Source organism: Dipteris shenzhenensis, chromosome 3, assembly GCF_047967505.1.
Source record: "Dipteris shenzhenensis isolate YYH24624 ecotype China chromosome 3, Dip_SZ_1.0, whole genome shotgun sequence".
Classification (NCBI taxonomy): domain Eukaryota; kingdom Viridiplantae; phylum Streptophyta; class Polypodiopsida; order Gleicheniales; family Dipteridaceae; genus Dipteris; species Dipteris shenzhenensis.
Window position 1 is genome coordinate 46654333 of NC_141598.1, and position 16276 is coordinate 46670608.

Here is a 16276-nt window from a genome sequence, read left to right on the forward strand (position 1 = left end):
TGTGTTGACAAAATTGTCCCTCCAGTCTAGAAGATTGTGGAGAAGAAGATCAACTATCTATGGATTAGGCATCTTCTTCTCACCAAGCATTGCTAGTTGATCTACCAGGCCTTTGAGCTGTTTCAAATCGTCATTCACATTTTGACCTCTTGCATTCTAAGCCTACTCAGGTGGTTTATGATGTCGTCTAGGCTTTTGTGGTGTTTTCAGGTTTCTGACAACAGGGATAATGTTAGCCTTGCTCTCAGATCTATGGAGTATGATCCTGTTGGCTCTTCTAATCATAACTCCCGAAATTCTCACTTGGATGTTATTTCAATCCCATCAATAATACCCATAGCGTCCGAGTTTTACCAATATTTGTAAGCTTAAATTTTCAGTGGCTTTTATCTAACCTAGTACTCTATGGAAGGGGCATTCATTGGTCTGACTCATCGTGCCTTAACTAGCAATGTGAGTGTGGTGTCTGATTTAATGTCTGATTTAATAGGGCAGATTAATCAAATGAAAGTAATGACACTCAAGCAAATGATTGTTAATTTCTAATTGAAGCCCCAGTGAACCAAATACCAAATAGAAATATAAGGCTTAAGCCCCCTCTATTCAGTCGACCAAGATGATGATGATGCACCCTCTCAAATCCAAAACCACCTCCAAGTTGCTCTTCTCTCAATGTGAGAGGATCTTCTGGCTATTGCCCTTCTCTCATTGCAAGAGGATAACGACATACGAAATGATTTTATGAGAGTAGCTCTAGATGATGAGGATCAAGTGGGTAAAAGAAGGCCCACATAATACAAGCCGCAACAAGTATTGTCCTTCACAAATCAATTAATCAATGAGATCCTCAGCCGCAAGCCCTTGTGCACAGCTGCTAGCCATCTCTGATCTGCAGTTTGCAGATTTCTTTGCAGGCGCTTGGTGTTGCTTTTATCTCTATCTTTTCTTGGTTCTAACTTCTTCCTCTGCAAATTGCAGAGAGCTTCGCTTCATCTAGAATTTCATAGGACTTCCCTGCACACTTTGCAAGGGTCTCCTCTCAGACTGAGTCCTATAGGGGAGCCTCAATGGGTTCGAATATCTTGGCTCAGTGTGTGTGCAGCGTGCTAGAAGATTGCCCAAATGGGTGTTCGTCCACAGGTCTATCAAAAGCTTGCTGCATTTTCAGTCGTATGCTTTGATTGTAGCCAAGATTGGCATTTCAGTTCGCAGCACTTGCATTGTGTGTGTGTGTGTGTGTGTGTGTGTGTGTGTGTGCACGCCCATTAACACGCATCTACTCCTAGCTATGCACCTGTGGAGGGTAATGCAATCTAGCGTGCCTTCCCGTTTCTGTTTTCTTTCATGTTATCAGAGCACAGCACACAATCAACCTCACGTATAGCAATCCCTAATTGAGGAGGTGAGGAGCTGAGGAGGAGAAGCTTCCTGGGGGCTGCCAGGGCTTCAGCCCTATCCTATGTGGCGCAGTGACACGGTGTGCCAAATCGAAACACGTCAAACGCATGCACTAGATGCAGTAGTTGCATCCGATTGATTGCCTTAGAGTGAGTGACAAAAATCTCCAACCCATGTCCATGACATAACATCATGGATGTCCTAACCTAGAACCTAAGGTCTAGCTACCACTCTTTTTTTACTTTTAATTAATCTTGACCCAAATTACCCCAAGGTTAATTTAGTGAATTAACGCCATAGTTCAACACTTTTTCCAACATCCTCCACATTGGCTATTGGCATTGGCTTTTGAGATCATCTCCTGGTGATAAGCTAGGACCCTAACAGGCAGGCTGCAAGGCAGCCAACGCTTTACTTACAGCGCCTCATGCGCCTCATAGATTGTTGAACTCTTCTATTGTTTTCAAAGATTCTAATAGATGGTTTTTTTTTTTTTTGCGCGGGGGGGGGGGGGACAATTCTTCTTCAAAACTAAGAAATGCATAACATTCACAAGCTATTAGTATAGAGCTGCTCATCACTAATTTGTCTTACATGACCAAATTATCATCATGATTTTCACTGATTTGGCTTACTTTCATTTCCATTCATGGGAGGCTTTCTATGAATCAAGCTTACACACATGAATACCCTTTTATTTAAACTCTTTCATTCATATTTTCACAAAACAACAATGATCCAACACACCTAGCTCAAGTTGTATGAGTCTAAAAAACTTGCCTCTAGTAAGTTTGCAATGGAAGCTTCATGGTGGATGGTAAGACTCAATGAAACTGTAGAAATATCTTTTGTGACGTTTTTGATAATATATGGAAATATCTTCTCCATCCAGATCTGCAAGCATCCATAATCCACGTTTGATAAGTGCTTTTACATTAAAAGGAAATGCTTGAGCATTATCATTATTGAAAAAATGCTTGGTGTTAGGTTGTGAGAGTGTATGGATGGAGAACTGCCATAGATCCTTAGTTTCTGTTAAGCATGGTCACTTTTTTAAAAGATGCCATACTGCACCACTTAAGTATGCAAGACTTTCATATTACTATGTTTCTAGGAAAAGGTTAATCTATTTTCAGGGCTTTGTTACAAACAATGTACATAGAAAACAGAACAATTTCAAAGTAATATTGTTTGGAACTTTTGGTAATGCTGAACTATGTTAAGTGCATTTATTTTTGAAAAAAATGATGTATCTATAGCGATGTCCAAGCACTTAATGAAGCTTATGCGCACTCATTTTTGAGAAAAATAATGTATCTATAGCAACGTCCAAGTGCATAGACAAAGAATTATTATAAAGCTAATGTTGGATTTTCTTTGGGTTTTCGGTGTGTGGTTTTATTCTTGTTGGTGTGGTGCTTGTATGTCAGAATATGCATTTGTATGTGAGCTGAGGCCTTTGCATGCTGTTTTCTGATAAGGTTTGTGGAGGGATGTGTGGTTTATGTTACTCATTGTTGCTTGTCATGTCAACATATGTCTGTTGTTTTTCCACGTGATTGCTTCAAGTTGGTTTGCAGCTGTCCCACACTGTTATGGGCCAAGCGTGTGTATGTTTTCTGCATCCTCTCTCTATAGCGGTGGCACAGCGTACATCCTTCCAATACTAAGGGTGATAATGGCTCAAGTTGGAAGATTGCTGGAAGCATCATCTGTATGGTGTCGCATGCTCCTAACCCAGATCCTTTAGGTGCAAGCAAAGGACACAACTCTACTTGGCATTTGTAGCCACTGCCATCAAGGTGTGTCTTTCCAGTTGCTAGTTTACAGTCCCCTCCATTCTTTCCATTTTCCAGTTTTACTTCCATTTGATACCCTGGTCAACATCGGTGCAAGAATTTGCCTTAACATTTTACCCTTGTTTTGCTCCCTTGACCTTGTGCGTTGCGTATTTTACACTAAGAAAAGGATCTTTTTTTGACAAAAGACTTGCAATGCTCCTTCTCTTCAACATATTTTTGAACAGCTCTGAAAGCAAGCCGACAGCCACCTCGACAGCCACCTGGTGGACATTTGAATCTCGAAAAGGAATGCCCTAAAGGCTTGGAACATTAGGCTTATTTTCGCAATGATACAAATCATATTCTCCGTGGAAAAGCTATTGAAGCTGCAATGAGTGAAGGTAGGATTGAATTTCTCCTGCCACTGATGGCAGGAGTATATATGTATCTAGGCTAGAAACATGGATTGCAAATCCATTGATCTGACCAGATAGAATCAAAAGACAAAAGGGACCTAAACGTTGCATTTAAACAAGCAGAAAACAAAAGAAAAGGTTGCTGCGCAATGCAATTGACTAGAAAGCTTAGATAGCTAGAAGTTGGAGGTAAGAGAAGAAGCAAAGTTGATGCAGAATCAAGATTACATTTAACCTTTGTACTATTTTTTCCTTGTAAACAATCATTCGAATATTTCTGAACTGTCTACTCTGCTCCAAACCTAAAGCCTAAACCAAATTACATGATGTCGAATTCAAAAAAGGTACCTCAATGACCAAGATCTCATGAATCAATAATCCCATCTTGCCATGCGATATTAAAGCCTGGAGGAGAAAATATCCATCGTTAAAAAATTTATCAGCAAGTTCAACATTCAAATAAGGATCTTATCAAGTTTATTTTTGGTTCACAAATTAAACTTTGGAGATACTTATTCATTGCAGGATATCTAGTCTGACAATATGAGGATGTTTTTAACATCGCAGTTGACAACATGTCATTTGCAACAACATATCCTTTTAAATGCATAGATATTGTAAGAAATACTATAGTACCAGATATTAGTTTTTAAAAGAGTAATAAGCCAATGTTGGAAAAAATGATGAGCTATGACATTAGTTCATTAAAATATCCTTGGCAAAATCCTCAATTAGGATTGATTAAAGGTTGAAAAGAGTGTTAGAACATCCATCATGTTATGTCATGGACAAGGATGATTTTGAAGAGCCCACATGATGTGACAAGCCCCCACACACATCCATCATGGATGAAGGAGATGTGTGCCACATTGAACCAATCAACTAGTCTATCTCATGTGGCCTTGCGTGTTTGTGGTGATGCATGATGCATGAGACTCAAACCTGAAGTAGCGAGGCTCAGCTTCGTCGAGACACTCTATGGTAACTCTGTCTCAAGATGATATTTGGGGAACAAACTCCCTGAGTTTGAGCTGTACTCCTTTCATGGCTATTTTCGTTGGCGTCGCTAATTCTTGTGGATGTGGAGCTGAAAAGTGCAAGGCGCATGCACTCTTTGTGCGCCAGAAGTGTGCATCTCCTTGTTCCTGGTATGCATCTCCTTGTTCTGGGCGGGGGCAGCTGGATCATACAGCCTGTGCATGTTGCCTGGAATCTTTGGATCCTTGGACTTTGGAACGGGCTTTGGGTATTTGGGGATCAAACTCCCTGAGTTTGAGCTATACTCCTTCCATGTGTACATTGCTTGTAATCATTGACCTTAGTGTATTTGGGTATCAAACTCCCTTGAGCTTGTCCTATTGTTTATCTTTACTCATTGATTACCCTGCATTTGGCGGTTGTACTCTGTGGATGTTAACATGCCCCCCTTCCTGTTGCTGATCCGTCCTCGGGTCAGCCGCACTGGAGGAGGTTGGTAGAGAGGACTGACTACAGGATGGCGTAGCGGTCCAGATGTGACTTCCAAAAATGGGTGGCATGCATATCCTTGTAAGTGCGGAGGTGATGGCCGTGGAGGTTGCAAACGCGGAGGTAGAGGCGGAGGTCTTGGAGCTGAGTGGGACCAACATCGGGGTTGAAGACCATCTATTGGTCAGATTGTGAATGCGGTCGTCGATGGGGCGGTTGTGGGCGGAAAGATCACGGAGGAGTAAGAGGATGAGGCGATTGAAATGGATATTTATGTAGATATGCCTATTGATTTTGAACATGGTTCTCCTCATGATTGTGTTGATGACTTTGACATCATTGATCATGCAATGACCGTTGCTCATGAAGACCCTACTACTTATACAGAAGCTATCTCTTCTGCGCAAAAGAGTCAATGGCAAGAAGCCATGGAAGTTGAATATGATTCTTTAATCTCTAAAGGTACAGGAAGTATTGCAGACCTTGTTCAGGAATAAAATAATTAATTCTGAGGTCCATTAAGGTTTATCTCAAGCCAAAACTGTTTATCTTGAAAATGATTGAAGCCGATAGTTTGGGTGAACATCTCAGCAACCTAGGATCAATTCTTCAACAACTCACCATGCTGGGTGTAGAGGTGGATGAAGATGACAAGAAGGTGGTTCTCTTGTCTAGCATAAGGAAACCTCTGAAGTACATAGAGATTAACACTTATCTCGGAGTAGCAAGAGAACCCCTCTTGACGATATGACAGCAATAATCATAGGAGAAGACCGAAGGATCAAAGAACGAATTGACAAGATCTACAACACCGCCAAAGAAATGACAGTCAAAAGTTGGAAAGGAAGAAAGACACTATTCACATCAGGTGCCAATTTTGTAAACAACTTGGCCATAGAGAGGATAAGTGCTATAAGAAAATGGCACAAGAACAAGACAAAAATCATGCAAATCTTGTAGTAGAAGAAGAACTGGAATCAATAAAAGAGGCAGCTGAAGCATCTATGGAGGCACAGGATAGAGTTTTCAAAGCCATGGCAAATTCAAGATCCTTCTCCTTTTGAGAAGAAAATGATTGGGTCTCCTAAAGGCCTTTTATGTAAGTATTGCAGAGAAGGGGCTGTGTGAGAGACAATGGCATTGCAAGCGGAGTAGACACAAAGAGTGAACCTGCCATAACAGATGATCCTATGCATCTTGATATGTTTGAGGCTCATTCAATCGCAGCATCCATGGCGTGCTTATCAAAATGTGATTGACCTCAGCATTAACTACATGCACTATGAGACTGGAAATTTGTGTTGTGTAGGTAGGGGATCTCATGACATGGTTTACTATGCTGTGGCCGCCTCCATGTGGGCATGTAGACCTCTTTGATCCTAGTCATCTTTGCAAACAAATGCAAATGATCAGCTTGTTGGTGGCGCACATGTCTAGCCAGTATCTCCCATTACGTGTGATTGGACCTATCAAGGTGTGTATATTTGTGGGAATAAGATAGCATCCTCTTCAAAGTTCAAAATCTTTGCTTGCACATTTGTTGTCTTTGCGTTGAAGTCCCCTAGAACCAGAACCTCACCCTATTGCATGTGTGTAACCTCACCCTATTGCATGTGTGTCTCGATGTCCTTGCAAATTGCTAGGAATGGCTAATACATGTCCCCCCTTGTAAAAGTCATGGCATAACTGGATCTATGTGGAGGAAAGTATGCTGCACTGTATACATTTGTGGCCAAGGGCCTCTTGAATAAAATCCACATGTATATAGCATACTAATCCATGCTGCTCGTGATAAAAATCTGCAGTTGGAGATGTGAGCAGAATAGAATTGCCACCCTCTTGACCATCATACTCCCCCATTCGTACGGGCCTCTATCAAATGTGTGGAAAGCCTTGTTTATCCGTGTGCCGTAGTGTAACCCTCTCTCTAGGCTCTCCATCTATACAATGGGATCTTTCCCACAGAAAGTCTTGGCAAGATTGCCTAAGGACCAAGAGTCTCTCTTCCATATGCACTGATAAAGCATTGATGGTTACACAAATGGCATATCCTACTTGGGAGGGGAGTATATAGCCCATTTGGGATGACTCTTCCAACCTATATATAGCCCATTTGTCCATAGCCCTAGCCTCCATGACTTTCTTGAGACCCTTCTTATGTTGTTCGATCTGCATGTGTGAGGTCCTCATTGCTCTTTTTGTCACAATGTAGACTTGCTCCACTCCAAACTTTCTATCTGAAGAGACATGGTAGTAGGAGAATGCCAAGCTAACTAGGAACAGAATGGAAATAGGGAAAGCATAATGGCAAAATGGAAAGCAAATGAAAGTACGAGTGCTAGGCAATGATAACCAAAATAGTCACATGATATAAAGCTTGATGTTGACTGATGTATTTGACAATAGACAAGTACAACACTATGTAGTATGCCACTAGACTCTAGAAAGTCACAATGTCTATGGGATATCTCCCAATATGACACGTGGCATGTCTAGGACTCACTAGACTATAAAACAGCCCCTAGACACCTAGTACACTCATTTTTGACTCACTTTGGCTTCATATTCCAACACTATCCATGTATTTTGTGGCTGTCTCCAAAGGGTTGGTTACATACTCAACCCCCACTATCTTGTGCTTAAGGGCCTTGCTCTGCCTTGAAGTCTCCTCCTCAAAGGTCTCCTAAATTAGTTTCTGTCCATTTACTACCTTGAACCATTACTAAGCCTCCTTGGAGGGTGCTTTCGTCTTGACTTTCATTTTGCTTTCATAATTTTGGGCTCTTTAGTAACTGAGACAGAGAGAGAGGGGAGGGGGGGGAGGGAGAAAGGAAGAAAGTTTATTAAAAGTCTTTGGAAGCCTAAAGGGCCTATACCAAAACTAAAAACTAAAAACCGTTTTTAGAACAACTGCTATAGATAGATAAATAATTACCGCCATCACAAACTCATCACAATGTGCCATGGTGTTGTAATGTGCCTGGAAAAACGAACAAGTTTGATAAATACGTTGACATCAAAATCATATTCTAGTTAAGTAATTCATAGCATACAACTTCAAGCCATAGCATCATTATTCTTAACCTTAGAAGACATATATAAGTAAGATTTTTAGCATTGTATGTGATTATTGAGATAATAGAAATTATGATGATCATGATATTTTAAACATCAAATTGAAGACACCTTTCCTTACTCATGATTGACTATCTTGCAATTCTACACATTGGTATGCCACGAGCCTATGTCCATGAACAGCTTAGACGATGGAATCAATATTTTCCCTCACCAGAGTTTGCCTACCATAACACTACCCATACATCCACTAAAAGTATCAATCCAAAAGTATGTATGGTCAAACCCTCCCAAGTCCATCCACACCCATAGAGAAATAGTTCTTGCAGCCGTTGACTGCAAGAATATGCCACAAGTACTCGAGTATGCTGAAGAACAAATTAAGATAACTCAATCCCAATATAAGAAGCAGCAATGAGAAGCAAAGAGATGCGCATTTCCAAGCAAGAGATTGGGTTCTTCTAAAGATTGATAAATGGAGGATTAAATCAATTAGAGGTCATAGCAAATAAGTAAAACTGGCAGTGAAGTGCTATAATTTTTCCTTATGAAAATCAAGTTACTTACAGGATGATGCTACTAGATTCTTGGAAAATGAAAGATCTCTTTATGTCAACAGTTGAAAGCCCCCAAACCAAGTCATTCTCTTTGGCTCCTTGGTCCGCCCAGTGGGCATATATGGCAATCCCTTGCTGGGGGCTTAACCTATCAGAGACAGCAGATTGGGCTTGAGTGGAGAGGCTCCAGGTCCTCTTGTTGTCATGAGTGATCCGCAGTGATAGGAACCCCCCTCCCCTTAGACAGCCACCATGGGCTGATGTAGGGCTTGCTAGGGCCCTTACTGAGTGCTACACTAAGAAATTCAAAAACTGTAGCTAGAACTCAAAGCTCAAAATCTTGAGAGAAAATAGAAGATGTGATCAACTATGATCATGGTCCTCCAATGGGATATGAGGGTCGTCTTTCGCTATGTCCGGTGGCCATCTCAAGAGGATACCATGACTCTGACAATCCTCTCTAAATAGAGCCAAGATAGGATGGACGACCATCGTGCGTGCTCTAGCTTGTCTCTGTCTTGATTGTGGTCTTTGTGGCTCTGGCTCCACAACTCCTTGTCCCCCCGCTAATCCACTTTGCCCTCATATCAACTAGCTCCTCCTCCTGCACTTCGTCGTGCCTTGGTACTGACTGTTGACGGTCTTCTTTCCTCACTACTCGGTTTACCACTACTCGTATGCTCGTTGCTTGTATACTCACCACGATGCACTCTTTTATAGTTGTACGTAGCTAGCCTAACGTTGTGCTACTACCCTTAAAAACGCTTGCCATGGCCCTATTCTCCACAAGGTCTACATTCTCCACCCATGCAAGGGTATCCATATCAAGAAAACAAGCAAGAGCTGTGGATCTAATAGAGCCGTCTGTCAAGACGTTGCACAAGGGGCCTGTCATGATCTAGTCAAGGTCGTCCTCCTCTACGACAACGAGGGACTTTCTGCATTTGAGCTCGCCTAGGTGTTTTTGATAATCTTTAGTCTGCACCCACCACTGTGCCCCAATTAAGAAAGACTGCCAAAATAATGATGCTATATAATCGTCCAGCATATCGTTCTCATGGAGGGGAGGGCAGTCAGCTAGAAGGGACAAAGAAGAAGCTACAAAAACAATGGACATGATCGGGTGGTAACTGTGTCAAGTGATCCTATCCAGTATCGCCGAGGAGGTATAACCACACTGACAAGCGTTGAGGGCTGCAGTAGAGAAAGGCGAGGCGTCTACTATCCGGCTGAACGAGTATCATTGTCGAATCTGTACTGAGAGAAGAATCTACACCCAATTTGAAATTAAGATCAAAGCCACAAGGTCCTTGAGTGACGGGAGCCCACCATGTGAGGCAGAGACTAAGCCAGGGCTGTGCCCTGTATGCGGATAGTACCTCAACGGGCTCGATGGAGCGGCAAGGAAAACATGGGCTGGTCCTCAGAGGATGCTGCAGGAGCACAGACGGAGGAGGCGACGATGGGATCGGTAACTGTACCCCAAAAAAAAACGAATAGGAATCTCAAGGGCAAATTAAAGTATCAAGGCCAACGTCCACAAGGGCAAATTAGAGTATCAAGACCAAGGACCTTATAAAGTCAAGAAAATCAAACCCATTAGGAATGTGCTATGGAGCTGCAATTCAGCTCAACGATCAATGTCAGCAGACTCAAGCGCTACTAGACAACTGGCAACTCATCCACGACAACTCGTAAGCCAACATACATAAAATAAAAGATTTGAAAATCCCAAAATTTTATTAGTTAGGACTAGATTGTTACACGTGCACTCACTCCTTATGTTCGTGTTAGCACATATAGGAGGATCAATCAATTTCAACCTAGGTCTTAGAGGTGATAATTGAGTCGTACACTCACATGCACTCACACAATTTCGCATAGGCACATAGTAAATTGCATCAATAAAAAACTGTCACACACTTTCATTCCAAAGCATGAGCTGAATTCACATCTCTCACACTACACACACAACTTATCACATTTACATACCAACTAATAACGAAGATTAGACGAAAGAGTCCACAGCCTCAGTAAAAACGAGACCCTAGCCAAAGTTCACAGCCGTCTACCTTCTCTCAACTAACCGCAAGCATTTGTGGTTCAGAGTGATGGCTCAAAGGAGGATTCAGTGCACAACCTCAGCAAAAACGAGAGCTCGACCAAAGTTTGCAGCCATCTATCTCCTCTCAACCAAAGCAACCGCAAGCATTTGTGGTTCAGAGTGATGCTCCGAGGAAGATTCAATGCATGACATGAAATAGAAGTAGAAGAGTACCAATGCAGCCCCACTCACCATCTTTGGAGCTTGTGTAGCCACCTCCATCGACTTATGCACTTTCCAATGATGCCAAATCTTTCATAGAGCAAAGGAGGCTTAGATGCTTGTTCGAGTGTCTATAATGCTCCGAGGAGGATTCAGTGCACAGCCTCAGCAAAAAATGAGACCCCGATCAAAGTTCGTAACTGTCTACCTCCTCTCAACCAAAGCGACCACAAGCATTTGTGGTTCAGAGTGATAGCTCCGAGGAGGATTCAGTGGGATGCAGGACCGGTTGAAAGCTTTGATGTTTTTGCAACAGTTTGATGCTACGTACATCGGAGGTAGTTTCACTAAGAGCTCAAAAATAAAAAAAGCCGCCACTTTATTGAAGGGTAATGCCCTTCAGTGGTGGACTAATTTACTTTTACGAGGAAGAGCTCCCGCGACATGGGTTGAGTTTAAGCAGTTATGTTCAGCGGCATGGCTGACCACCACGTTTGAAGTGGACATTATGACTCAGTGGCATCAGCTTAATGCAGAGGGTTGCAGAAATTTGGATGAATACAACAAGAAATTTTGGGATGCCTTGTTACCAGTCAGCTCTTATCGTCAGGTTCCCTTTGTTGGAATGATCAACTCCCCATCTGTAAGCCCTCATACAAGGAGAGCATGGGGGAGGTGGACCTAGGGAAGTATAGACTTCCACATGGGCAGAGAATGGGGTTGCCACATGGGCAGCACATGAGCTGTCATGTGGGCAGCACAAAGCTATGGAAACCAGGTGCCAAGGAAGGGCCTGGCAGAGGCTATACAATGGCGAAACAGGGCGCAATTGGAGGCGCAGCATGGCGACCTGTTTGGGCAGGCTTGTGCGCAGGGTTATGGCCTGCAACAGGTCTTGAACATGGCGGGATAGGTACGGACCTGTACGGCTGCAGTACGGCTACGTGGCAGGGGTCTGAGGACAGGTGTGCAGCCTAGCAGCAATGCAAAAGGGCCTGGCTAGGGCAGGGCCAGCCAACCAAGTCGGCCAGCAAGCAGACTGGTTGGCCAATCTGCTCGGCCAGGATGAGGCTGGCTGGCTGGTCGGTTCTACGACAGCCCCTTGGGGGCCTATAAAAGAGAAGGCATGTGGCCTCCTAACACATCATCTGGAGCAGCCTTCACACAAGCAGCAGGAGCAGTCTTCTACCCATCTTGGATTGGAGCCTGCAGCAGGTCTTGAACATGGCAGGACAGGTACGGACCTGTACGGCTTGTGCGCAGGGTTATGGCCTGCAGCAGGTCTTGAACATGGCGGGATAGGTACGGACCTGTACGGCTGCAGTACGGCTGCGTGGCAGGGTTCTGAAGACAGGTGTGCAGCCTAGCAGCAACCCAAAAGGGCCTGGCTAGGGCAGGGCCAGCCAACCAAGTTGGCCAGCAAGCAGACTGGTCGGCCAATCTGCTCAGCTTGGATGAGGCTTGCTGCCCCTTGGGGGCCTATAAAAGAGAAGGCATGTGGCCTCCTAACACATCATCTGGAGCAGCCTTCACACAAGCAACAGGAGCAGTCTTCTACCCATCTTGGATTGGAGCCTATACTTTGGAGGACCAACAGACCTAGAGAAGCTGCAGACGGAGCTTGAAGGGTTGCCCACCTAGGCTGATCTATATGCAGCAAGGTGGAGAGGATCACTAGACAGAGAGTCTACATTTGCTCGAGGTGGAGCACGCGGGCTCACAGATCTAGAAGCGCTTGACATCTAGTAGGGGAACCTTTTGGTATTGTATCCTGTCCTACTTTGTGGACGGACGGAAATATAAAGTGTTGCTTCTATATTTGTCTCTGAGCATTGTCTATTTACTAGCTTGCACATCTATACACATAAGTTTAAGAAGTTTGTGATTCCACTGGGTTTAAAAACAGCTCGTGAAACAAAGGAAATGCCAAGGAAGATTTTAAAAAGGCTAAGCGGTTCGAAAAACCAGCAAAATCAGCCTCTGTTGCAGGCCAAAGGCGTGGACAGCCTACGTCATGACCTCAGTTGTCTCCTGAGGAGAAGCAGGCAAAGTTTGAAGCCCACAAGAGTTACATTTGCAAGCAGGAAGGCCATAGAGCCCATGAATGCCCACATCCGAAGAGAGTCTTTTGCAGAAGAAAAGCATGAGCATAAGGAGGAAAAGAAAGATGACACAAGGGGGAAAAAGCCAAAGCCGAGTGCTGGTCTGTTGCCTGATGTTATTGGAGGCACGCATGAATCGGAGAAAACAAAGTTATGCAGGGCTTGGGTAAAGTCAGGGATCAATCTTGTCTTATTTTCTTTGATCCGGGAGCCCGAGAAATTGCATTTCACCTGAGCTCGCAGCAAAGTTGGGTATACGTGTAGAAGATATGGGAGCTCAGTGTGAAGCAAACATGGCTAATCCCGAGTTGGTCACTCTTGTCACTCTGATCATCGGGAAGTTGCGGCTGCACATTCAGAACTATGTGGACACAGAAGAGTTCTACATTATGCCACTACCTCAGTGTGACATTTTGTTGGGGATTCCTTGGTGTTACCGAGTTGGATGTGTGCTTGACACCAGAAACAAGAAGTTGACACTTACTCATCAGGGCAAGACCCATGTTCTTGATGTAAAACATAAGGGAAAGCGAGTCCCTATTGTATCAGCTTATGCTATTACTAATATAATGAAAAAGCATCTTTCAGCTTACTTGAGGAAAATCCAAGCCTTTCAGAGCTTGATAGAAACAGGACAGATTTTCTTTTGCAATCTCAGGATTGTTTTTCTGATGCTTTGCCACAAGAACTGCGACCTGAAAGGCCAGAGGATCATGACATTGATGTGATTCTAGGTAGCTCACCACCCAGCAAGCCTCTGTATCGGGTTAATGCAGCCCAACAGGAAGAAATCATGAGCCAGGTGAAGGAGCTGCCAGAAATAGGGCTGATACAGGCAAGTTCCTCTCCTTATTGCTCCCCATTGCTTCTTGTTTAGAAGAAGGATGGGTCATGGCGGATGTGCATTGACTATAGGGCTCTGAACAAGAACACATAGATTTCCAATTCCCATCGATTGGAAGGGTCCACAATATTCAGCCGTATTGATTTGAAAAGTGGGTATCACCAAATACGCACACGGCCAGGGGATGAGCACAAAACAGCTTTCAAGACAACCTTTGGGCTTTATGAGGTTTTAGTAATGCCTTTTGGGTTAACGATGCTCCTACCACATTCAACAGGATGATGGACATAATTTTCCGAAATCATTGGGAGTATGTTGGCACATTCTTCGATGATATCATTGTGTACTCTAAGAGTGAGGCAAAGCATGAGAAGCATTTGGCCACAGTTTTTGAAGAGCTGCGCAAGCACAAGCTGGTTATAAATGCCAAAAAGAGTGAATTATTGATGGCTGAAATCCACTTCTTGGGACACACTCCCTCTATCCCGCTCCCTACCCCCTGCCTCCACCCCCCTGGACATAATTTTCCGAAATCATTGGGAGTATGTTGGCACATTCTTCGATGATATCATTGTGTACTCTAAGAGTGAGGCAAAGCATGAGAAGCATTTGGCCACAGTTTTTGAAGAGCTGCGCAAGCACAAGCTGGTTATAAATGCCAAAAAGAGTGAATTATTGATGGCTGAAATCCACTTCTTGGGACACACTCCCTCTATCCCGCTCCCTACCCCCTGCCTCCACCCCCCTCCCCTCTACCCCCTCCCCTCTACCCCCTCCCCTCTACCCGCGCCCTATCCCCCGCCTCTACCTCCCTCCCCTCTACCCCCCTCTCCTCTACCTCGCTCCCTCCCCCCCGTCGCTTCAGCCCTCTCCTCTACCCCCCTCTCCTCTCCCCTGCTCCCTATCCCCCCGCCTTAGCCCTCTCCTCTACTCCCCTCCTCTTCTTCCTGTCTCCCCCCTCTTCCTTCTCCCGTAGCACTTTTTGAAGCGGACGGAGCCTCAAGAGTGTTCGAATCGGCCTCCTCACCTCGATTGGCGATGGATATTCCATAAGCCAATCCTACTCCACCTCCACCGGCCGCGAAAACTATTACTTTATCTAAAGACGAGCTGCAGCAGCTCAAGAGGGACATAGAGATTGAATGCTCTACCACGTTGCTCGCACGCAGCTTTAGGTCTCACTCTTCCAAATCCCAAGCCAGAGACTAGATGCTTGCGGCTCTCCCCCCAGACCTCACTCCTACAGATCCGCAATAATATCAAATGTCTCCCAATGAGGAACTCTCGAAGGTCTCCAACCTCTACCACTGAGCTGAAATCTCCTGGCATTACTGACCGTGTAACAAAAGAAGGGGATGCTCTTCTCTCGATGCCCTGCGTCAATCCACTCCCACTCTCCAGGGTCCCACTGCAAATACCTAATGGGAACTCCCCCGTAAAGCCAAAGCCTCCAAGACCCGGTGGAGAGAAGCCGGGGTCCTGGGTCGAGGAACCACTCTGAATCTGATCCCTGCACCAAAAGACCTACAACCCTGATAGGCTGAAAAGCAGACTCAAGCAAGATGTCCTCTGTGGATCTGAGCAATCTGCCACCATCCTGTACAGTAAAAACTAAAGCATCCTCCTGTGCATCTCAAAAGGCCAAAACCTGAAACGGAACACCGCCTCTCGTAAAAGTACCTGCCCAAGTGGAGCAAGTGAGTGGCATATCTTCTGTGTCTACCCACTCCTCTAGAAGGGCTACCTCAATCTGCAAGATCCTCCCTGCACTCCCTCTGAAATGTCCTGTCAACTGAGACTTGGTCTCCTCTGGAAGCCTCCAGAAAGCTTTCCAAGACCCCAAAGATGATGTAGGTCCCCTCTCCCACCTAGACCACTGCATGTAGAGTGAGGCACCAAGTGGTCTGCCATGATCATCTAAAATATTGTCATTCCACATGATGGGTTGCCTATCAATCTCTTCACGAGAGGAAGGAGGAATCCTCCGAAGAGTGCTCCTAAAACTGGCCCATGCTTTCAGAATGGCAACCATGAGAGGGGACAAAGGTGATATGAGGTGTGCTATGGTGAAGATCCACCTAATACTGCTCATCCAATCTCCTCCTGAAGAAGGTGTGCACCTTTGTATGTTGCTAATAAGAAAGGCCTTCCACGGTTCCTGCCCTGGCATAAGTCCCCTTCTACGTTTTGGTTTTACTGATGCTTGGATCAAAGGTGTTTCCTCTTTGTATAGATCAGCCCACAACCAGGTCCTTATTGGTGGGGTAAGGGGTCAGAGATTTCAGATTTCCAAATCAGTCTGTAAAGGATGCCCCCTTGCTCCTTTTCTTTTTTTGTTCGTGGCTGAAACTATGGGTATCTATGTTAGAT

At 44.4% G+C, this 16276-nt stretch overlaps 1 protein-coding gene across 1 annotated transcript in view; it reads right to left on the reverse strand.

The window, feature by feature from the left end:
* Window positions 1-2145: 2145 nt before the first annotated feature.
* The window catches only part of LOC147903894 (uncharacterized), a 29472-nt gene continuing 15341 nt past the window's right edge, over window positions 2146-16276 (reverse strand). Inside the window, exons 4-6 of the mRNA XM_087372357.1 lie at window positions 7998-8042; window positions 3944-4000; window positions 2146-2292 (exon numbers count right to left, since the gene is read on the reverse strand). Coding sequence (XP_087228483.1) covers window positions 2146-2292; window positions 3944-4000; window positions 7998-8042 — 249 coding nt within the window. The remainder of the gene's footprint in view (window positions 2293-3943; window positions 4001-7997; window positions 8043-16276) is intronic.